At 41.0% G+C, this 26114-nt stretch overlaps 1 protein-coding gene across 2 annotated transcripts in view; it reads left to right on the forward strand.

Annotated features, from left to right (window-relative positions):
• LOC120538644 (protein Smaug homolog 2) overlaps nt 1-26114 on the forward strand; it is a 107094-nt gene that overhangs the window by 16926 nt on the left and 64054 nt on the right. For both annotated transcript variants that reach the window (XM_039768024.1, XM_039768025.1), the window contains exon 2: nt 25331-25804. In XM_039768024.1, coding sequence (XP_039623958.1) covers nt 25331-25804 — 474 coding nt within the window. The remainder of the gene's footprint in view (nt 1-25330; nt 25805-26114) is intronic.

The raw sequence follows: 26114 nt of genomic DNA on the forward strand, positions 1-26114 counted from the left end.
GGCATGGGGTAGGCATCGAACTTGGAGATCTGATTCAGGCGTCTAAAGTCATTACAGAACCTCCAGGAGCCGTCTGGCTTGGAGACGAGGACAATAGGGCTGGACCAGGGACTATGGCTCTCTTCAATTATGTCCATGTCCAACATACGTTTCACCTCCAGTTCGACCTCTGCGCGTTTTGCCTCCGGGAGTCGGTAGGGCCTCTCCCGGACGATTACCCGGGCTCCGTGACTATATGTGCTCAATCAGCGGTCCGGCGGGTGACTCCCTCACTACCTCGGGGATGGCTCGGAGTGTTTGGGCTAACTCCTGCCGCTGCTTGGGGGTCAGCTCTTCGCCGAGGTTAAGGGCAGTTGTGCTTGCGAAAGGGAGAGTGACCTACGGGAGCTGGGAGCTCCTCTCTATCTCTCAGGGCTTTAACAGGTTGACATGATAGATCCTCTCACTTTCGGTCGACGCATTGGGCTGTTTCACCAAATAGTCGGCGAGTCCTTCTCTCCTTAACCTCGTAAGGCCCTTGCCAGTGGCGAGCAGCTTCGAAAGTGGGAGGTGGGGCGAGCACCATAACTTCGGTCCCCGGGGAACTCCCTGAGGACGGAGTTGCGGTTGTAACACCGGGCCTGCGCTGCTTGCGCGCGAGTCACGTGCTCTTTTAGGAGGGGCCTGATCTTTGTGAGTCGGTCGCGCAGTTGCGCACGTGCTCAAAATGTTAGAGGAGGGAAGAGCCTCGGCCTCCCAGCCTTCTTTTAGGATGTCGAGGATTCCCCGGGGTTGTCGCCCGTATAGTAATTCAAAGGGGAGAAGCCTGTAGAGGCCTGGGGTCCCTCCCGGTAGGCAAAAAGCACGAGCGGGAGGAGCTGGTCCCAGTTCCTGCCGTCCGCTGACTACCTTGCGGAGCATCTGCTTAAGCGTCTGATTAAACGTTCGACCAACCCGTCAGTTTGCGGGTGATAGACTGGCGCTTTCAGGTGCTTTATCTGCAGTAATTTGGCTACCTCCTTGAGCGTATCCGAAGTGAAGGCGTACCCTGGTCCGTGAGGACCTCCTTGGGTATGCCCACGCGAAAACAAATTAACCAGTTCCGTCGCGATGCTTTTAGTATTAGCGGGCGCAGGGGAACCGCCTCTGGGTACCGGGTGGCATAGTCCACCATGACTAGGATATACTTGTGGCCACGGGTTGAGGGCTCCAGGGTCCCACCAAATCGACCCCTATCCTTTCAAAGGGGATGTCCACGAGGGAATAGGGACTAGAGGAGCACGGTCCCTCCTAGGAATCTGGCGGGTCTGGCACTCGGACAGGATTGACAGAACCGCCGGACCTCCTCATTGATCCCAGGCCAGTAAAAGCGGAGCTTAATCCTCTCCAGTGTTTTTTCGGCCCCGAGGTGGGCGCCTAGGAGGTGAGCATGTGCCAACTCGCATATCCCCCGGAAGGTACGCTGAATTAGCAACAACTTCGCACCTCGCCCTCATGGGTAGCCACCGGTACAACAGATCATTCTCAAGGACAAAGAAGGGTTCCGCGGTGTGGATCCGTCCGCTGTTGAGCTGTTAGGCAGAACGACGCATTCCGGCAAAGCGCGGGAGTCATCATTCCACTGCTCCCTCTTAAAGGAGGCGGCGTGGACCGAAATTGATGGTCCAGGGCGCGAGGGTCTTGGGGCCTGGGCCGGGAAGAGTTCCCTGGCTAGTCCCTTCTCCGCGGAATCTTCCGGGTCAAGGTCCGTAGCCACGGAAAGGTCCCCCGAGACACCAGCGCCCATAGGGCCTGCCCTTGTGCACGGCGTGGAGGCCGCGGGAGGGGTGCCTTTTCCCCTCATAACAAGATCCAACGAGGCCCCGGAGCGCGAATGGCTTACCGCTGATTCTTTTAGACCAGTCTTGTCCCAAAATCACTGGGAAGGGGGTCAGGTAACACAGCGACCGTCATTTGGATTGGTTCCCCTTCCAGGTGACATAGCAGTGAGCGGAACGATATGACCTAGTCCCCCATGCACACAGGTGACCAACAAATGCTGTTTTAACCACTGTTGCGGTAAGACAAAACGGCGAGCAACAATGGTAATGTTGCTGCCGGAATCAAACAAAGCCACCACGGCGTGCCCATTTAGCAACACCACTCCCGTATTCGGACTCGCCAAGGGATGCGGCGGGGTACAATACCTCTCCGACGACGTCCAGCTGCAGTCCATAGGCTCCGGGGCGATGTGATGCGGGCAGTTTGGTAGCAGGTGACCGGTCTCGCCACACTTGAAACAGCGGCGGTCCCGCCTCTCTCTGGCTCTGGCTGGCGCTTCTGCAGCGCGTCGAGGGGGCTCGGGGGTGGCCGCCCGTCCCTGCCGGTTCCCGCGAGCAGGCTTTTCTGACCCCCCAAGTCGGAGGACCGCCAACTGACGCTCCAGGACGTCGAGGAGGCCCGACATGTTCTGGTAGGCGTGTCCCCGGACCTGCTGGGCGAGGGAACTGGGCATCGCATTGACCAGGCCTTCACAGGCCACCCGCTCGACCACTTTCCGCCCGTCGGTCCCTCTGGCGTAGCCAGCGCCCATCTTGCCCCAGAACCTCGAACGCCTGGGCGCGAGAGGGCTTTTCAGGGTCAAAGACCCAGTTCCGCCATTCGGCCGCCTGCTGGCCCGGGCTAATGCCGTAGCGGGCCAGTATTTCGGGCTTGAGGAGGTCGTAATTGCGGCCTCCTCCTCAGGAGGTCATAATAGGCCCAGCTGGTCCCTTCAGGTATGGCGCCAGGATGGACGCCCACTCGGACCGCTGCCACTCGTTCCGGGTGGCCGTCCTCTCAAACATGCCCAGGTAGCCGCCGTCGGCGTCTCCGAAGGGCCCATCGGGACTAAAGGAGGCGGCTGCCTGGGCGGGTCTGTCTCGCCCGTTGGGCTTCCACTAACCTGGCCTTCGTGGCCTCCAGCTCCCGGGTGGTGGCGGCTTGCGCAAGCTGCAGCGCCTGGAGCTGGTCATTCATCGCCTGCAGCACCGTGTTGAGGTCCTGTCCCTCCGTCATTCCGGGATCTCTCTATCCTGCCGACTACGCCAGATGTAAAAGGACCGAGGAGACAGCAATAAGGGTTGGGGTTTCCGGCCCCGTATATTGTACAGAAAAGAAAACAGGTCTTTGCATAAACAAACGACTCCGGCCGCGCCATTTTATTGGGGAGGAGCCGGAAGTGGAGGGATGGCGGGAAGGACCGCAAGGGAGGATGGGAAGGATGACGTCAGGGCAAGATGGCGGAGGAAGGGCGGAAGTATCGCACTGCGGTCAATCCAGGCCTATGGTGCAGGAAGGTCTTTCTTTCTACGAGGAAGCAGAGGGAGAAAGTTAATACCCGCCATTCCCTGGCGGCGAATGGTTTCCCAGGTGCTATCGAATCAATCCGCGGCCTCCTACTCGCGCGTGCGTGACAATATATATATATATATATATATATATATATATATATATATATGACAGCAACAATCCAAGCTGTGATAAAACAGTAAAAAGGAGGCATGTCAGGCGTGCGTGGTACATTTTCTGATGCAGCTAGGCGAAAATAACTTTGTGGCGCTGCCACCAAATCACAAAACAATTACATTGAGAATCATGTTACGTTATTTTCAAAATGTTTCCTTTTCTTTCTCTTTCCTTCTTTAACACACACTACTTCTGCTGCCAATTTTGTATTATACTATATATATATATATATATATATATATATATATATATATATATATATATATATATATATATATATATATATATATATATATATATATATATATATATATATATATATATATATATATATATATATATATATATGAGAACAACACTCATATCAATGACAAAACAATTACATTAACAATCATGTTACGTTATTTTTAAAATTTTTCCTTTTCTTATTTTACCTTCTTTAACACACTACTTCCGCTCTTGGCTGGTATTCTGCTAGTATATATATATATATATATATATATATATATATATATATATATATATATATATATATATATATATATATATATATATTTGTGTATGTGTATACATGTATTTACATATATGCACTTATGAATAAGCTTGTATGCGTTTTTCTTCAGCGCTCTTTGGAGCTCTTTCTTATTTTCTACGTGCTGCGTTGACAGTCAGTTCACGTGATTACGTGGGAGGCGTGATGATGTGACACGCAACTCCGCCCCCCATGGCCATTGAGGTAAAGTCCATTACAGTATATGGAGAAAAATAGGTTCCAGTTATGACCATTACGCGTAGAATTTTGAATTGAAACCTGCCCAACTTTTGTAAGTAAGCTGTAAGGAATGAGCCTGCCAAATTTCAGCCTTCTACCTACACGTGAAGTTGGAGAATTAGTGATGAGTGAGTGTGTCAGTGAGGGCTTTGCCTTTTATTAGTATAGATTCTTTGTTACTGACATTGTTGAAAGAATCCTGAAAACCCATAGGTGAGCAAATTTGAAAACTGGCATTAAAGTGACCCCAGTGATTTTTTGTACCATGCCTTCTAATACTCATTAAACATAAAAACTAGCTTTGATAAGAAAGAGCAGCTACATTCAATATAGTTTTGTAGAGGAGGCAGTAAAATGAAGTCAGACCTTCTCAGATTGAATCACAAGTTTATATTTTAAGACATTAATATTTGGATAGAACAGTGTCCACGAAAGGATAGGCCTTAATTCCTCTCAGCATTAAGAATGATTTATCAAAAAGACGTTGGTACAGAGTGAATCATTTTTGTTGCTGAATCAGGCAGGATAATGTAACTTACTTTCCTGGACGGTGACTTGGACAAATTCAGTTTGCAATTCAATGCCTGGATCACACATTTAGTTTTAATTGTTCTGTGCTCCCATATTTTTCATCACTGCACATTCACAAAAATCTTTAGTCCTCTTCGTGATTTTTCTACTTCAACTGATTATACCCCATCCAACATTAAATAAGAAGTGTAAGCTGGTTATCTGCAGTACTCAAATATCACAGTTCCTATGCTCGCCTATCTTGGTGAGCTAGGGCGATTAGGGCTATGGCTTGTTCACAGTCTTCCTTTGGAAACCCCAGGTGATGTAAATGTCAAAGCAGTATAAATTCTCAGACTCCTCAAAACTTTTCCCAACAATCACCAGCAATGGGCTCCTCTTTGAAAAATAAAATTATTGATGCTCACAAAGCAAGAGAAGGCTACACTAAGATAGCAAATTGTAGATGTTTCCTCAGTTTGTACTGTTATTAAGAAATGGCAGTTAGCAGGAACGGTTGAGGTCTGGAAGACCAAGAAACCTTTCTGGAAGAACTGCTTTTTGGATTGATAGAAGGGCAAATACCACCAACCCCTAATTTGACTGTGAAAGACCTTTAGGAAGGTTTAGAAGACTCTGGTGGTGCAATGTTGTACTGTGCAGTGACACCTCCATAAATATAATCTTCATGGTAAAGTCTGCAGAAGAAGATTTTTCTTGCATCCTAGCCCCAAAATTCAGCACATGAAGTTTGTAAATGAACATCTAAACAAGCCTGATAAATTTTGGAAACAAGTTCTTTGGACTGATGAAGTTAAAATAATGCTTTTGGCCGCAATGTGCAACGGTATGTTTGGAGAACAAAGGGTGCCGAATTCCAGAAAAAGAACACCACTCCAACTACTAAGCATACGGGTGGATCGATCATGCTTTGGGATTGTGTTGCAGCCAGTGCCATAGGGAATATGTCATTGGAAGAGGGAAGAGTGGATTCAAATAAATACCTGCAAATTCTGGAAGTAAACATCACACCATCCGTGAAAATAAAAATGTAATCTTGCTTAAAATATTAAAGAAATGTGTCAGCTTTAACTTTATGCCTTTTGTTGACCAGTTTGTCTTCTGCTCACTTAACTATTCACAGTGACAGACATTTTAAGGGAGGGTACCCAGACTTTTGCATGCCTCTGTAAACCATTAATTGTAATTTTTAATATTTTTTTAAAGAGAGAGAGAGCCTTTGTAACGGCTGTCTCATGACACAGTGCCTGGAAGTGAACGTTAACATTAAGTACTGCTAACAATTTTCACACACTTTTTGGTGGTTGTTATTCTTGATGTAAAATTGCTCCTTGTATTAGTGATACAAAGTGACAAAGCAAAACTCGGATATTTGTTTAATCAACAAGAACCACAATTTGAAAGAAGAAAGCACTAATGCAAGTCCCAGAAATCGCACATGAGGGTGAAAGTAACCCCAGCATTGTTATCTACCAAGTGGACAAACCAAAAATCCAGTGGTTCATAAAATCGGTATCAGTTATACTACTTAGAAAAATCTTACTGCTTTTAGTTGCCCTAATTTGCATACAGCATAGCATTAGAAGTTTTTGTGCATATTTAGGTGTAGAGCATACACAAACATTTATTTTCATTAATGCAAACTGTGGGGCCTTCTTGATTATAACATGCAGGTCATTTCAAGCTTTAACATCTAGCCTGCCATGTAACTTATTAATGATAAGACTAAATATTTTATTATCCTTTGCTGTTGTTTCCAGCATGTTAAGACAAATGTTGCCGATCTTGTAAGCTGTCTTCTTAGCACACCTGGACATTTTATATGTCTTAGAAAATACCCCATTACTTTAACCTAATTACTGAATGACTCAACAGTTACACTTCTATTTTCATGTTCGTTTTTTATATGGATTCATGCTCTTCTTTTCATTAAGCATTTGTTAATTTTTAAGAATTACTGTTTTAACTGATTTTAATAGCTAGATAAGTTATTTCAGATTCTCGTCTCCTTTCAGTGGGTAATACTGCTATACTAGTTAGTACTGGTCATTTTGTATTAGTAGATATTTTTCAAGTGTTAATTATTAGATTCCAATAACAACGCACTGAATCCACTTGACTTGAGCATTCCTAGTTTTCATTCTCTTTCTCTGTTTAGCATTCATTTGCTCAGAGGTTGACGTGCTTGCTGCTTCCTGAGCAGCTCTTCTTTTCTCCACCCTAATGACCTGCCTCTTCTCTTCTTTCGTCGGCATCTTTTCACATTAAAACTGATTACGTCAGTGTTTGTGTTGCAATTATTGAATGTTTCCCTTAACTTTTCACTTAAGCCGGCACTTAAGTCTTCAGTCTGCCTCAAGAATGATTTAACATATGAAGAGGTAGGGGAAGTGATGGCAAAGATGGTAGGGATGAGAAATGTGCCCGTATACATGCGCCGCACTGCTACCCCGCTGCCTGCTGCCAAGAGTGGATTCTACAATAAATTAAAAAGAGTAATAACCTTGGAGGTCAATCATCACCCAAAAGTGGATGTAGTTTATGTGTACCAAATTTCAGGTCAATAGGTCAAACAGGTTTGTGAGCTACAGGTAATTTAAAATCCTGGACAGACAGACAGCATATTATATAAGAAGACACTTTGAATATAATTTCAGAAATGTTATGGTTAAGAAAATATAACATCAGTAAGTCACAGACCCTTCTCCACTAACACACAACAGTTGATGCCATTTTCACAATTTGAATCTACTGTCTACATAGGTTTTTGAGCTACCACAAGCCTGTTTGTGCTCAGTTTTTAAAAAGCCCACATTTAATAATGTTTGCTAACACATGGAATCACATTCTATTGTCGCTATAACTTTTGAATGTGACACATTTAGCATATTTACATGTGCTTCAATAACCTGATAACTCAAAGACACCTGATTTCTAAAATGTCATGTAAACCCTTGTTCCTATTAGAGAAATTGGATTATTGGCTTCTGAGCTAGGTTTCCCTATGAATAACCCAATTATGTGGCCTTATAAACCTGTAACTGGATTACAGTTGAGGATTTTGTATTCTGTGCATGTATGCTGCACTCTGTCCGCCTGCGAATGTATTTGCTTTGCACATACTGTCAGCCGCCACAGGCAGTAGCCTTCATAAAACACATTTCCAAAAGGAAATGTTAGGGTGATCGCATTATTCCTTCTCCTGGCTGAAATAATCTGTTTCAGTATTTCAGAAATCACTAAATTTATGTTGATGAACTGAACTTGCAGAGTTAAACTTGGCAACACAGCACTAGGGTCACACTTAAAAAATAAAGTGTGATACTTACCCTAATTACTTTTTAAAGTAATAAGCAGCCTAACGCATATCTTATTAGAACAAAACAGGCACGTTATTATTATTCTCGCAGCACTAGGTGTAAGTCCAGAAGCACGTGTACCGGTATGCCACTCCTTTGCAGGGTTTACTCTCATAGCCAGCCAGGAAAGAGTTTGCTCCATGCAATCTGCTAACAAAAACCTATAAATAAAACATCAGTTTGACTGAACATATTTATAAAACACAAGAAAATGATCACTGGCATCATAACTTGTTTTTGAATTCATGGTGTAGTTTAGTGACATCAGAGTGCTTTGACTAAGGAGAACTCCGTAAGATTACTTGCACACGTAAACGAGGATTATTAAGAAACCAGCTTTCTGCCTTAAACGGGTTATTGACCTAAATCCAGTTAAATGCTCTGATTGTTACAAAACTATTTAATAAACAGAAATGTAATAACTGACTCTTGGATGGAGTAAATACAAAATGTGAAATGCTCAAATTTTCATACTAGATAGCTTAGTCACTGAGCGTACCTGAATGTTAAGCCCTGTGCACTTTAACATGCTGTTTATTTGTTGTAATCTGTTTTTTTTTGGTAACTTTGTGTTTTTGATTTTTTTTTCTCTAAATATTTTACTTATGCCAGTAGTAGCTTTCATACAGCTTCTTTGATTTCAGACAGGTGTGAGAACAAGACAAAGAAGCAGCAATGAGAATGCTTCTACAGAGAGGTCAGACCTTTTGGTCACTTTTTTTACTTATCAAATATTCAAAGTGAGAAGAAACAAACACCTGCACATGATTGAGAACATCTCATCTTTTGAATGAGTGTTTGGTGTCATTTCCATATTTATAACTTTTGGTACTTCTGTTTAAAGTGAATTGTTTCATTTTGCGTTCCTCATTTTAGTCAGCAACCATGTGTCTTGTGACTGTTGGCAATCTCTTATCATTTGTATTTATACTGCTCAAAAAAGTTAAGGGAGTATGTAAATCGCACTTCATATCTCGATAAATGAAATATTCAATTAGGAAATCTTTACTGAGTAATACTGTGTAATTTGTTGAGAACAAAATGATGTAACAAACTGTCAATGGAAGCCAAAATCACTAACCCATTGAGGACTAATTCAACATCATACCAAAAATCATAGCCAAAAATTGAAATTACTGGCTGATCCAACTTGTGTGAATTTCATCATGTCAACTCATGATGTGACTCTGTAGTGCATAAGGCCCCCACGTACCTAAATTCATTTCCAACAACATCTGGGCATGCTCCTGATGAGAATGTAGATGATGTCCTGGGGGATGTCTTCCCAGACCTTGAACAGGGCATCAGTGAGCTCTTGTCCAGCATTAAGGTCTGACAATGGCTTTGAAGATTTAATCTTGGTACCTAACAACAGTCAGGGTACTGTTGCCTACTGTGTGGTGGTCTGTGTGATGCTCCAAGAATATGCTTCCCCAGAGCGTTACTGACCCACCACCCAACCGGTCATGCTGGATGATGTTGCAGCATGCATAAGAGTCACCACGGTGCACCTCTTTCAAGTCTGTCATACGTACTAAGCGTGAATCTGCTCTCATCTGTGAAGAGAACAGGCTACCAGTTATGGGGTTCTCTGAGCAGTGCCACTGGAGCTGCACATTGATGGGGCTGTCGGCACAGGTCCCACCTGATGACGGGCCTTCATGCCACCCTCATGGAATCTGTTTGTGACAGTTTGGTCAGAAACATGCACTCCAGTACCCAGCTGGAGGTTATTTTGTAGGGCTCTAACAGTTCTCCTCCTGCTCCTCCTTGCACAAAGAAGCAGATACCGGTCCTGCTGTTGGGTTGATGCCCTTCTAAGGCCCTGTCCAGCTCTTCTTGTGTAATGGCCCATCACCTTGTATCTCCTCTATGCTCTTGAGACTGTGCTGAGACACACATAAAACCTTCCTGTGACGACACCTATGGATGTGCCATCCTGCAGTTTGAGTTTGCTGCAGGTACTGCCTCAAGCTATCAGTAGTGATAAAGAGAGAAGAATCAGTCAGGAATGATAAGTAGAGCACAATGGTCTTGGCCAATACCTGTAAAACCATTCCCTTTTTAGGGGTTGTCTTGCTGTTCCCTCTCCATGCACCTGTTGTCACTTTCATTTGCACCAAAACAGGTGACGTTAATTCACAATCGCCTGTGCTTCTGCACAGATTGGTATCCCTTGGTGTTAGATTGGAATAAGTAAGTGTTCCATCATTATTATTATTATTATTATTATTATTATTATTATTATTATTATACGCAGTGCATTTAATCATATTTTTGAATGATAGATTTAAAGCTCTTGGAGCCAGAAGTGCTCTCTATATACAGTATATAGCCCATGAGTCACAATTTTACAAGTTGCCTATGGCACTTGTATGCAGGGCTTCAAAGAATGCTATCTTGCCAGCAGTACTGGACCGTTAGAGCAGCTCTCCCATGACTATTCATGAGAATTCCTCCAAGGCAATTATGCAGCATAGTAGAGTCCATTTAATTATGTCAGACATACAGGGCCTAGTTTACAAACAAAAAAATTAAATGTCTGTTTGAGAAGATAAAGTTTGGAAATTACACTTTCATAAATGCTTTCAGTCTGTCTTAAATTCTGTCACATGTACAGTGTGTGCCTGTGTCCAAGCATGCTACACATATCAGATGTGATTTACATCTTTAATCAAAATAAATTTTAGGAGTTGTCCTTGCTCATATTGTTAATGATTAATGTTACAAGTATTTGAAATCTAACTTACAATGGCGTCTAAATAATTTAGTATACAGTGCATCCGGAAAGTATTCACAGCGCATCACTTTCCCACATTTTGTTATGTTACAGCCTTGTTCCAAAATGGATTAAATTCATTTTTTCTTCAGAATTCTACACACAACACCCCATAATGACAAGGTGAAAAAAGTTTACTTGAGGTTTTTGAAAATATATTAAAAATAAAAAACTGAGAAATCCCATGTACATAAGTATTTACAGCCTTTGCTCAATACTTTGTCGATGCACCTTTGGCAGCAATTACAGCCTCAAGTCTTTTTGAATATAATGCCACAAGCTTGGCACACCTATCCTTGGCCAGTTTCGCCCATTCCTCTTTGCAGCACTTCTCAAGCTCCATCAGGTTGGATGGGAAGCGTCAGTGCACAGCCATTTTAAGATCTCTCCAGAGATCGGATTCAAGTCTGGACTCTGGGTGAGCCACTCAAGGACATTCACAGAGTTGTCCTGAAGCCACTCCTTTGATATCTTGGCTGTGTCCTTTGGATTGTTGTCCTGCTGAAAGATGACAAGAAAGATTGCAGCAGAGATGGTTGTCCTTCTGGAAGGTTCTCCTCTATCCACAGAGGACCTCTGGACCTCTGACAGAGTGACCATCGGGTTCTTGGTCACCTCCCTGACTAAGGCCCTTACCCCCCGGACCACACAGTTGAGATGGCCGGCCAGCTGTAGGAAGAGTCCTGGTGGTTTTGAACTTCTTACACTTACGGATGATGGAGGCCACTGTGCTCACTGGGACCTTCAAAGCAGCAGAAATTTTTCTGTAACCTTCCCCAGATTTGTGCCTCAAGACAATCCTGTCTCAGAGGTTTACAGACAATTCCTTTGACTTCATACTTGGTTTGTGCTCTGACATGAACTGTCAACTGTGGGACCTTCTATAGACAGGTGTGTGCCTTTCCAAATCATGTCCAATCAACTGAATTTACCACAGGTGGACTCCAATTAAACATCTCAAGGATGATCAGGGGAAACAGGATGGACCTGAGCTCAATTTGGAGCTTCATGGCAAAAGGCTGTAAATACTTATGTACATGTGCTTTCTCAATTTTTTTTTATTTTTAATAAATTTTCAAAAACCTCAAGTAAACTTTTTTCACGTTATCATTATGGGGTGTTGTGTGTAGAATTCTGAGGAAAAAATTAATTTAATCCATTTTGGAATAAGGCTGTAACATAAGAAATGTGCTGTGAATACTTTCCGGATGCACTGTATCACATAGTTCTTTTGACATTTGTGTTTCTTTCCTTGAATACAGTACATGACATTTTATATTTAATTTTAGAACTACATTGCATTTGGAAAAATGTACAGCAACTCTGGACTTGTACATAAAATGTGGAAGAAAAAAATTGAATTACATCGTGCACAGTATTCTGGGAATCTGTCAAACACAAGTAGTCCCAGTAGTCTCCAAGGCATCAGCGGTACCAACTATTGCTGTTACATTGTGCCGTCAAGTTTCTTTTTTTTGTCTGTTTTAGTCATCATTTGTTTTTTGTTAGCTTTTTTTCAGATGGGTGTTAATTCTCTTTGCAATAAGCAGCACACAATCCTGACACCTTTTTTTCACTGCGCTGCAGCGGACCGTGTCTATTCTCTGTGTATCTCATCAGTCAAGAAAAATGGAGATACGAAGTATCTGTTTTACCGGACGTCTTCCAGCATGCGTCACAACTGGGGAGCTTGGTTATAGTTGTATGATATCATCACTCTGGTGTTTCCTGACTAGTAACATATGCACCCCGATGACTCTTTGCTGTGGCCTCACAGCACATTCCTATCTCTACTACACTCCTCCTGATTTAACCCTTCACAGTTGACTCTGTAATCAGCTGCTTATCCCTTCTCAAGAAAATGAAAAGGTCGATTTAAAGTCCAGTTCAGTCGGTATTGTGTTAAGAATTGCCAGGTCTTGATATGATGATACTACTTAAACAGTCATTAGTGAATCAGAGTAATTGTAACATAGCAAGTAAAACATTTTAACACACTTTTCAGTACATTTAACATTTACATCAGTGTCCATTTCGTATTATTACTACTAATGTACTTTGCTGATTTTTTTTTTACCAACTCAAGTGTAGCAATGCCAATTATGGGACAGGATGGGTGGGGTAGTTGATGATCAAGTATTGTTCTGTAAAGGGCAATCACATTAAATTTGTTATTGTACTGCTATTCACAATATGATAAAAGGGAGACTGTTCCTTTTAGTACAGATGTATGGCTGTATTGGCAATTTAAGGATGCAGTCAGTGAGAAAGGATTTGGTTGAGATGAGAGGGGTGTCAGTGGGCCGAATTAACTTTGGCTTTGGGGGAAAAATTGGCTGAAATCCAAGAATAATTTTGTACCCAGCTTCAGAGTTGTGGAATGTATCAGGATCTTGTTCAGAGTTGCATGGGGCAACCTACCAGACCATGAAGGGAGGGTACGCTTCCAAAGTCAAGTCAAGTTTATACATATGTACACAGTTTATATATATATATATATATATATATATATATATATATATATATATATATACTGCTCACAAAAATTAAAGGAACACTTTAAAGAAACACATTAGATACATCAGATCTCAATATGAAGTTGGATATCTATACAAATAATGACAGGGCAATGTCTTAGGAACAAAAGGATGCCAAGTCTTTTAATGGAAATAAAAGTTTTCTGCCTACAGAGGGCTCAATTGTGTAGACACCCTAAAATCAGAGTGAAATGAAGATGTGGCAGGCTAGTCCATTTTTCAAAAACTTAATTTCTGCTACTCAAAATGCTTTTCAGTATCTTGTGTGGCCCCACAAGCTTGTATGCATGCTTGACAACGTCGGGCATGCTCCTAATGAGACGACGGATGGTGTCTTGTGGCATTTCCTCCCAGATCTGTATGAGGGCATCCCTGAGCTGTTGTACAGTCTGAGGAGCAACCTGGCGCCTAATGGACCGAAACATAATGTCCCACAGATGTTCTATTGGGTTTAAGTCAGGGGATCGTGAAGGCCATTCAATTGTTTCAATTCCTTCATCCTCCAGGTACTGCCTGCATACTCTTGCCACATGAGGCCGGGCATTGTCGTGCATTAGGAGGAAACCAGGACCTACTGCACCAGCGTAGGGTCTGACAATGGGTCCAAGGATTTCATCCTGATACCTAATGGCAGTCAAGGTGTCTTTGTCTAGCTTGTAGAAGTCTGTGCGTCCCTCCATGGATATGCCTCCCCAGACCATCACTGACCCACCACCAAACTGGTCATGCGAATGATGTTACAGACAGCATAACATTCTCCATGGCTTCTGCAGACCCTTCAACATCTGTCACATGTGCTCAGGGTGAACCTGCTCTCATCTGTGAAAAACACAGGGTGCCATTGGTGGACCTGACAATTCTGGTATTCTATAGTAAATGCCGATCGAGCTCCACTGCACTGGGTTGTGAGCACAGGGCCCACTAGAGGATGTTGGGCCCTCAGACCACCCTCAAGAAGTCTGTTTCTGATTGTTTGGTCAGAGACATTCACACCAGTGGCCTGCTGGAGGTCATTTTGTAGAGCTCTGGAAATGCTCATCCTGTTTGTCCTTGTCCAAAGGAGCAGATACCAGTCCTGCTGATGGGTTAAGGACCTTCTATGGTCCTGTCCAGCTCTCCTAGACTAACTGCCTGTCTCCTGGAATCTCCTCCATGCCCTTGAGACAGTGCTGGGAGACACTGCAAACCTTCTGGCAATGACACACATTGATGTGCCATCCTGGAGAAGTTGGACTTCCTGTGCAACCTCTGTAGGGTCCAGGTTTTGCCTCATGCTACCAGTAGTTACACTGACCATAGCGAAATGCAAAACTAGTGGAAAAAACAGTCAGAAAAGATGAGGAGGGAAAAATGTCAGTGGCTTCCACCTGTTAAACCATTCCTGTTTTGGGGTCATCTCATTGTTGCCCCTCTAGTGCACCTGTTGTTAATTTCATTAACACCACAGCAGCTGAAACTGATTAACAACCCCCTGTGCTACTTAACTGACCAGATTAATATCCCAGAAGTTTCATTGACTTGATGCTATACTCTGATTAAAAAGTGTTCCTTTAATTTTTTTGAGCAGTATATATATATATATATATATATATATATATATATATATATATATATATATATATATATATATATATATATATATATATATACACTAATAAAAGGTAAAGCCCTCACTCACTCATCACTAATTCTCCAACTTCCCATGTAGGTAGAAGGCTAAAATTTGGCAGGCTCATTCCTTACAGCTTATTTGCAAAATTTGGTCAGGTTTCATTTCAAAATTCTACGCGTAATGGTCATAACTGGAACCTGTATTTCTCCATATACTGTAATGGACATTAGCTCGATGGCCGTGGGAGGGCAGAGCTGCGTGTGACATCATCACGCCTCCCACATAATCACGTGAACTGACTGTGACCGCAGTACGTAGAAAAGAAGGAAGAGCTCCCAAAGAGCGCTGAAGAAAAACGGCGAATACTTTATTCGCGAGATACAAGTTTAATGAGAAGACACGATGTACAAACGAGACTTTGGATCACTTTGTAACGGAGTTAAAATTGCTGTAGCGAGAAACTTTTAAGTGCCGGGTCTTAGCTAACATTAAATAAAGCAGTGGACATCGCAAAGTCACACGAGAGTAGCTCACGTGAACAGACTGAACGCAGTACGAGTGATCACTTCCATGCATCAAACCTGTTTAAAAAACACATTACACAATTGACAAGGTGGGAAAAGAATATGCTCCGAGCTGAGCTCCACAGCGAACGCTGTCTTGCTGAAGCAACTTAGTCACGCTGCCATGAAATACTCACAGAAAAATCCACAAGTTAATACACACGCTGTCTCTAGAGTTTCTCCACACTCAATGTATTCCTCGCATCGCTGTTATACCCTCTAAGCTCCCATTTCAATTCAGATGCCTGCAATTTCCAGTACGGCTCTGCTTCGCGATGAGAAGTAAGAAGTCTCAGGGACATACCCAACAAAAGGTTGCCATTGATTTCAGGCAAGATTGCTTTTCTCCTGGACAACTATACATTGCATTCTCAAGAGTGAGCTCACGCAGCTTTGTCATATTACAACCAGAGTGCTGAACTGACAACGTGATATATAAAGAGAACAATAATAATCATAATAAACGAACAATAAAACAGCGGAGAACCCATGGATTAAATAAAAATGCAGCTTCGTTGGCAAAGCAAGGAAAAGGATGGCTTTATATGTCGTTCGTTTATAAAACAGCGGAGAAGCTGTGTAAAGGCTGCTTCACAAAAAAACAGCGGAGTGCCTTATATGGGCAGGCAGTCAGCTAAAGAAGGGAATCAATAAATATCTATAATCATAATAAATGAGCAAAAAATAATGTACAAGACGCGGATTAAATAAAGGAAATGGGTACCTGAACAACAACAACAACAACATTTATTTATATAGCACATTTTCATACAAACAGTAGCTCAAAGTGCTTTACATATTAAAGAATAGAAAAATGAAAGACACAATTATAAAACAAAATAAATCAACATTAACATCGAATAAGAGTAAGGTTCAATGGCCAGGGGGGACAGAAAAACAAAAAACTCAGGCGGCTGGAGAAAAAATAAAATCTGTAGGGATTCCAGACCATGAGACCGCCCAGTCCCCTCTGGGCATTCTACCTAACATAAATGAAACAGTCCTCTTTGGATTTAGGAACAGTAAAGTAAGTCTGGAATAGCTACACAATAACTATAAGAATCGTAATAAACGACCAATAAAACAGTACAGAACCGCGAAGCAAGGAGAAATGACGGCCTTATATGGCGTTCTTTTATAAAGCAGCGGAGAAGCTCTGTGAAGGCAGCTACACAAAAAAACAGCAGAGCGCCACACTCTGAATGTATTCCTCGCATCACCGTTATACCATCTGATCTCCCATTTCAATTCAAATGCCTCAAATTTCCAGTAAGGCTCTGCTTCGCGATGACAATTAATAAGTCTCAGGGACAGACCCTACAAAAGGTTGCCATTGATTTGAGGCAACATTGCTTTCCTCCTGGACAAAACTATACGATGCATTCTCAAAAGTAATCTCAGTGCACAGCTTGGTCATATTACAACCAGAGTGCTGAACTGACAACGTGGTATACAAAGAGATCCTTAACAGATAGTTATTGGGATATTTTCCCTCAGTTTAAAAAGGTTTTCTTTTCTTCTTAATAAAAATTTAAAAGTAGTAATTCGTCGCTGCAAAGCGCAGGGATTTAGCTATATGCAGTATATATGTATATGTATGTGTATATGTATGTGTATATATATATATATATATATATATATATATATATATATATATATATATATATATAGATGTATATGTGTGTGTGTGTGTGTGTATGTATATATATATATGTGTGTGTGTGTGTGTATGTATATATATATGTGTGTTATATATATATATATATATCTATATATATATATATATATATATATATATATATACACACATTCACACACACAAACATATATATATATATATATATATGTTTGTATGTATATATATATGTATATGTGTGTGTGTGTGTGTATATATATATATATATGTGTGTGTATATATATGACAGCAACACTCATAATAATGACAAAACAATTACATTGACAATCGTGTTACGTTATTTTTAAAATGTTTCCTTTTCTTTTTCATAACTTCTTTAACACACTACTTCTCCGCTGCGAAGCACGGGTATTTTGCTAGTGACAAAATAAGGCTTAACATATATTTTTAACAAATTTAAAACTGTCCCATATTTGATAGTGTTATTTATGACTGATTGTATTTAAAAGTTCAACTTTTTGTCACCATTGCATCCATTAATTTTGCCTTTTACAAAAAAAAAAAAACAACTACTTTGGAATAGACAGGTAGGTCCACATCTTGCAAAATCTAATACCATAACACTTGTATGAGCCAGTAAGAGCTGGTCACGTTTGATGGCTTTGCCCTTGTTGCCTTATTTTTTCATTCAGTCTGCTGATCATTTTGCATGATCCCGCTCTTGCACTTCTCATCATCATAGTTGTTAGCAGTGTTAGGAATTCAGTTTTCTTCTTGCTGATATTTGTGCCTCATGTCTGGCCCTCGGCAGTTCTTGTTCAACCTAAACAATCCTGTTTTCTCTGCCTTGTTCACCTCTACCCCACTTACAACTCTCACATTCGCTGTAAACTATTAAGTTTTTCTCTCCCATATCTCATTGTGATATTGACAGTCTACATAGCTAATAATTATGAATATGGAGGACTGTCGGGTTAGGTTTTTATTGTAACTTTAGAAGTAGTAAACTATATGCTTTATAGGTTTAGAAACTGGTTAGAATAATTTATGATGCTACTGTAGCATCTGAATTTTTCTAGTTTATATATATATATATATATATATATATATATATATATATATATATATATATATATATATATATATATATATATATATATATATATATATATATATATATATATATATATATATATATATAAAAATTATATTTAAATACTTAATATTTGGCAAGCTCAAAGAACTATACAGTGCATCTGGAAAGTATTCACAGCGCATCACTTTTTCCACATTTTCTTATGTTACAGCCTTATTCCAAAATGGATTAAATTCATTTTTTCCTCAGAATTCTACACACAATACCGCATAATGACAACGTGAAAAAAGTTTACTTGAGATTTTTGCAAATTTATTAAAAATATAAAAACTGAGAAAGCACATGTACATAAGTATTTACAGCCTTTGCCATGAAGCTCCAAATTGAGCTCAGGTGCATCCTGTTTCCCCTGATCATCCTTGAGATGTTTTATTGGAGTCCACCTGTGGTAAATTGAGTTGATTGGACAGGATTTGGAAAGGCACACACCTGTGTATAGAAGGTCCCACAGTTGACAGTTCATGTCAGAGCACAAACCAAGCATGAAATCAAAGGAATTGCCTGTAGACAAATCTGGGTAAGGTTACAGAAAAATTTCTGCTGCTTTGAAGGTCCCAATGAGCCCAGTGGCCTCCATCATCCATAAGTGGAAGAAGTTCGAAACCACCAGGACTCTTCCTAGAGCTGGCTGGCCATCTAAACTGAGCGATCAGGAGAGAAGGGCCTTAGTCAGGGAGGTGACCAAGAACCCGATGGTCACTCTGTCAGAGCTCCAGAGGTTCTCTGTGGAGAGAGGAGAACCTTCCAGAAGGACCGCCATGTCTGCAGCAATCCACCAATCAGGCCTTTATGGTAGAGTGGCCAGATGAAATCCACTCCTTAGTAAAAGGCACATGGCAGCACACCTTTAGTTTGCCAAAAGGCACCTGAAGGACTCTCAGACCATGAGAAACAAAATTCTCTGGTCTGATGAGACAAACATTGAACTCTTTGGTGTGAATGCCAGGCGTCACGTTTGGAGGAAACCAGGCACCGCTCATCACCAGGCCAATACCATCCCTACAGTGAAGCATGGTGGTGGAAGCATCATGCTGTGGGGATGGGATGTTTTTCAGTCGCAGGAACTGGGAGACTAGTCAGGATAAAGGGAAAGATGACTGCAGCAATGTACAGAGACATTCTGGATGAAAACCTACTCCAGAGCACTCTTGACCTCAGACTGGGGCGACAGTTCATCTCTCAGCAGGACAACGACCCTAAGCACTCAGCCAAGATATCAAAGGAGTGGCTTCAGGACAACTCTGTGAATGTCCTTGAGTGTCCCAGCCAGAGCCCAGACTTAAATCTGATTGAACGTCTATGGAGAGATCTTAAAATGGCTGTGCACCGACGCTTCCCATCCAACCTGATTGAGTCTGAGAGGAGCTGCAAAGAGGAATGGGCGAAACTGGCCAAGGATAGGTGTGCCAAGCTTGTGGCATCATATTCAAAAAGACTTGAGGCTGTAATTGCTTCCAAAGGTGCATCGACAAAGTATTGAGCAAAGGCTGTGAATACTTATGTACATGTGATTTCTCAGTTTTTTATTTTTAATAAATTTTCAAAAACCTCAAGTAAACGTTTTTCACATTGTTATTATGGGGTGTTGTGTGTAGAATTCTAAGGAAAAAAATGAGTTTAATCCATGTTGGAATAATGCTGTAACGTAACAAAATGTGGAAAAAGTGATGCACTGTGAATACTTTCCAGATGCACTGTTCATGTTTTCAAATGCACAACACAAATGTAATACAATGTGAGCATGTATGGTGGCTCAATTATTAGCACTCACAGTTCTAGGCCACTACGTTCCTGGCCTGCTCACTGTCTCTGCAGAGACTATACATTGCCCTCTGGTCTATCTGTCCTGCAGTAGACCATCTCCCATCCCAAAGTTCAATCTTGCCATTGTTTCTAATACTGTTATGATATTCCTTTGTTTCCCTTTAATACAGAGGCTTGGGAAATAGATGGACATGTGCAAACTTTGAGGAGAAGTTGTATGTTTTTGTTGACATAATGTTCTAACACTCTTAGGCAATTCAATAGCTACCATGTAAGGGTCCTTTCTTTTTTTATCTGAACCCGTCTGTTTGCCTTTGTGGGAAGTGCCCAGGCACTTCCTGATCCAGTGGCTGTACCACCACCTCTGGGTCGTCATAATCCAGAGAAGCTGTGTTTCGGCTTTGAGGTTCTCATACATTGTTGAGCATCTTTTCTTTTCACTAAGATTAAGGACATCAAACTGTACAGCATTGGTCCCTACACTTATTTAATCTTTTTTTCTTTTGAAAAAAGACTCTCACAGCATTTGAGCAAAATATATTTACTACCACACAATTTCAAAATGGTCTTATAACCACCATCACCAGTTCAAGTAGTCCCACCTTAATGGTGATATGTCAGCTACTTGTCAGACATTGTGTTTTGGCTGTTCTTGTCAGTCATTCCAGATATGCTTTGATCATTGTGACCCTATGTTTTGTCATTCTCATGTTTATTATAGAATTGTTGGATTCATAATTCTGTGTATAGACAATTATTAGACATCATCTTTTGTGCACAATGTTTTATATTACCCAAATCTGTCTTGCACATGGAGCTCCAGGTATGACAAACACCAAGTTCAGCTTTCATTCATCTGTAAGTTTCACTTTCCAGTGCATCATTTAATAGCTGTTTCCTGTTATTATTGAAATGAAAAACTCCTTATAGTCAATTACAAGAAATCACAAATTAAATGTACTGCTTTTCTTCTCAAAAACATCTGCGAGTGCACTGTTACTCAACTGCTTCATCATTTCTGGGTTTTCATTGGTCATTGCTGTCAGTTTTGTAAATTCAAGAAGTTCTTCATTGGGTATTACAGTGCTGTGTCAGGAAAGCAGATCATCACTTCAATGTTTCCATTTCATGGAGTTTAAGGGCCGATTTATACTTCACACTCAGAGCGCGTCCTCTTAGCAGGTCCTCAGAAATTAATGCGTTGCGTGCGCGAGTTGCAGTACCAGCAAAAAGTCGGGGGGCGCAGTGTGCTAATAGTCGGAACGTGACGTCAGAGTCTCGTTTACAATCTCCATGTAACTTCAAGCCTCTATGGAGTTTCTTCGGGGACCGATGTGCGCGCTTTGCTGCTTGATGAATGGTTTAAAGTGGTGAAGCAAAATGCCGACTTACAGATGCATTAGTGGTGCTTTTATATTCAAGCGTTGCATATTCCCGATCGTAATGACACGATACATTTTAAAAGTCTCACATACCATCTTTTGTGCCGTCTATTTTTTTTTTTTTACTTTACCTGCTGTCAGGTCCAAGAAGCTCGTAGCGATTAAAAACTGGGATGACGTTTACAATGGTCTGCTTTAATAATAAAGTAAACTACGAGGTTAAAGTGGACATTTCGAGATTAAAGTCGAAAATTTCCACTTTAATCACAAACTACACGTTTTCACCGTCTCCTTTATTTTTTTCCCTCAGTGGCTCAAATACGGCGCTATACATTATGTTGCCGATGTGAAGTTGTAAAAAATAGACGACACAAAAGATGGTATGTGAGACTTTTTTAAAATGTATCGTGTCATTAAGATCAGGAATATGCGACGCTTGAATATAAAAGCACCACGAATACATCTGTATGTCTGCATTTTGCTTCACCACATTGAAGCATCCATCTCGTAGGATCTGCATAGAGGCTTTCTGTCACATGTAGATAGTTCCCGAATGTAATGACACAATACATTTTAAAAGTCTCACATACCATCTTTCTTGTCGTCTTTTTTAGTTTTTTATTTTTGCAACTTAACAACAGCAACATAATGTATAGTGTTATATTTGAGCCACTGAGAAAAAAATAAAGGACACGGTGAAAACGTGTATTTTGTGATTAAAGTGGAAATTTCGGCTTTAATCTCAAAATGTCCACTTTAACCTCGTAATTTACTTTATCATTAAAAAAGACCGTCGTAAATGTCATCCCAGTTTTTAATCGATTCGAGCTTCTTGGACCTAAAAGCAGTCGGAAAGCAGCAATAGATCGCCACACAGAACAAATTAAATGTATGATATTCCAACTCTCTGCACATTTAGAATTTTTAGATTTATACTTGATATCACTTTCATGATGAAATGCATTAAAGTGTGTATGTTACATTTTACATATAATTTCGTTTAAATAATGAATACTGTTAATTACACACATGGGGGTGTCACGGTGGTGGTGTGATAACACTGCTGTCTCGTAGGGAGTTATGTTGCTGGTATTTTCCTGCTTGTATTCCACACTGTGCTCCGGTTTCCTTTCAAACATATGCAGATTTGGTGCCGCTAAAATGACGCTAGTGTATGTATGTGTGTGCTTGTATTCACTTTGTGATGAGCTGAGGCCTTGTCAAGGGACTGTTTCTCACTCGTGCCCAATGCTTGCTGGAATGGACACATCCCTAGATTGATGGATTTAATCAATGAACATCCTTTTCAGAGATATTGCGGTAAGGTGTCATCAGAATTTAATAGGTGTTCTAGGCAATTCACAACACAGCGAAGCCGAACCTGTGCTCACCACGATAAGATCTCGCACTGCCACCTGGTGGATTCCTCCAGATTTACATAAAGTATGCGCGCAAGTATGAACACTACCAACGCTTGTGTAGCAGGAGCGTCCGCTGCAGCATGCGTCGCGTGAAGTATAACTCCGGCCTTAGGAATCAGTAGTTTCAGCGGACGTGATGTCAGTCAAAAATTACACATCTGGATTATCTGTCCCCTTACAGCAAGGATATGTGTGTTATTTCTGGAAGGAGACACAGAAAGCTTTCTGACATCTCACTTCTTTGTATATTGCACACTGTTTATAGAGGCCTTGTTCAACGACTGTGTAACACCTAGTACTCAAAATATAAATCGGCCTTAAGCCAGCACTGCTAACACCAAATTATTGGTACATTGCCATTGGGCAGTCAAGGAAAGTATGAATTTGAATAAGTCAACTGTTTTTGCAACCCCCACACCCTGGTGAGTCATGCATTGAGTTATATGTTGTGTAATTCTGACGTTACTTCATAGACCTCACCACATGGGGAGGATGCAGATGTGGATTGATATGTATAATGGAGTGTAAGTTATTTTGTTGGGAACATTGGACTCATGCTGGGATGAAGGTTACACTTGACTAACTCGGTCTTGAAGGAGTAACTGGACAAAAGTTCTAATTAAAACAATTTGAAGCGTTGATACTGGTGTGATTATCTGGTGACTGACATCATGCAGCATGTATCTACACTGAAGGATCTCTGCCACCTTTAATATGAAAAATAGGGATCAGGTATAACATGAGCTTAGTTTATGGAGGCTGTAATGAAAAATGTTCAATACCATCATAAGAAAATGATTCACAAAGTGCGTAGTGCACTACTGGACGTACTGCGTGGAGTTTCTCTTAACCCAAAGCCCTAGAAATTTTCCAAAGAAGGGCAGCGTGCTGCATATTCAGACTAATAGACATGTCCTCCTCTATCTAACTGGTCTAAAAGATAAAGAAGTATGTTTCAGTATTGCATATCTAACTTAACTATTTTGATACTTTGAATATTTTTACATTTTTAATGAACGAGTTAGTTATCACATTATCTATATTTTGTTACAGTGGTTCATATTCTAAAACAGTTACAACAGGCCATTACTACATTTGGAGTTAGGACACATGAAATAACTTTACATTTTCACGAGTTTGAAAACACACTCCAAATAGGTTTGTTGGGGCTGAAATATATTCCATATACCATAGATTCCAATTTAAGTGAATGAAAAAAATGGCATTGATGTATGTAATGTTATTTCTTGGATGTGGCGATCTATGGAAAATTCTGCTTCAGATTTCTTAAATATTTTTTTGAGTCAGTACTTGAATTAGATTTAAAATCTGTAAAGTCTCAAGCTAAAATAATGGGCTGATTCTAACTGTGGTGCATATCAAGTCATTATGTGAGTGTGCCAAAAAATAATAGTGTCAGAGAAAAAAATGTGCAGGTAATGCAATCATGAGGTTGTTTTTAGCATCATTGAAATTCAGAGTACACTTTCACTTACTACATGCTTAATGTGTCGCAGAGCCATGGCTTTGGAATTTGTTTTCTCTTTCCATTTATTTCCACATAAGGTAGTTTTCTTTTTTACTGTGTGTTTACCAATAAAGATCTGTCAGTCTCTCTCTGGTCATGAACATCATGTAACTTACCCACTATGATTTCTTGAAGCAGGACATTTGAGCTGCTGTGATTGAGGTTCATGTTGCTGTGCAGACGCAGGAGCCGCTTCCATAGACAGTGCATCAAGCAGTGTGTGCGACCAGAGCAGCTGTCAAATGAGCAAAACACAAAAATATGCAAAGTATACAAGTTGAAGCTACCTATTGCAAGGGAAATTGGAAACCAGAAAACTAATCAAGTTGAAATCACACACATTATTTTTTCTCTTTTAAGACAGAAAATTCAGTAATGTTTTTAATAGGAGATTTTGAAATTTCAAAACTTTTTACACCGTGCTGTTTTCAAGACTTCAACAAAAATCAAACTTGGAAAGAAGGACCTGATATTTTTGATAAAATTTGACAATACTACTGTGACTTCACCTGTCTGAATTACATGTTAGTAACAGGATTCTGAGCCCAGGAAAAAAATTGGTGGGTCAAATGCAATCTGCCATTTAGCTTGTTCAGCATGTCTGCATACAGGGTTTTAACCCTGCATGCTCCTTCATTTCTGGGAGAAATGTAATTATTGGTAGTACAATTTATTTGTCATGGAACCCCTCTGTTATAAGCACATTTATGTGTTATAGATGGCACTTTAAGCTCCAACGCCATAACATGGCCTCTGATGTTTTGTTGTGAAGTGTAAGGTATTAAATAATCACTTTCTCTCTCTCTTTGTCTCTTTTCTTTCAAGCAATTGTTAGCCAATGGAACCAGGAGCCCAAGGAGAAGGTGGTCTCTTTACTTTTATCTCACCTCCCGCTTCTTCAGCCACGCAACTCAGATGCCAAATGCGAGTATATGAAGCTGCTACAAAAGGTGCTCAGCTATACAATCGAAAGCAACCTGTTTGTGGAGGAGAGTCGGCAGCTGCTCTCTTATGCCCTCATCCACCCTGCGACTACTCTAGAAGACCGCACCTCTTTAGCCATGTGGCTTAACCACCTGGAAGAGCACCTGTCCAGCAATTACTCGGGACGTGCCTCCTCCTCTGCCTACCACTCTCGCCAAGCCTCTGATGAGTGGACTAATCAATCTGACCTCATGGACCCAGGCCATGGATGGCAGGAAAAGTCTGGTACCACGGGACAGAATGGCCACTTGCCCTTTCATGTGTCATCCTCAGTGCCGTCAGCAATGAACAGCATTGGAAGCAATACGAATACTGGTAAGTCAACAAGTATGTGAAGTGCTGGTCACCTGATTTGAAGGTTGTTTGCTAAGGCCCGATGTATTCCAGTCAATAATTCTCTTGATCAGCACTTTAATTCAATTTAGTCAAGTCGCCTTTAGTCAACATGTATACCTGAGGGATATGCTGCTTTTCACCAGTTTGGATGCAAACTGAGAGGCAAACTTATTTGAGGGGTAAGAAGGGTGGGTTAAGAAATCATATATGGCGTAAAAAACAAAAACAAAGCAAAGCTAAATTACGTTTACTGCTCTTATTCAGTCTGCCCTCTCTTCTATTATTTAAA

This window comes from Polypterus senegalus, chromosome 11 (genome assembly GCF_016835505.1).
Source record: "Polypterus senegalus isolate Bchr_013 chromosome 11, ASM1683550v1, whole genome shotgun sequence".
Taxonomy (NCBI): domain Eukaryota; kingdom Metazoa; phylum Chordata; class Cladistia; order Polypteriformes; family Polypteridae; genus Polypterus; species Polypterus senegalus.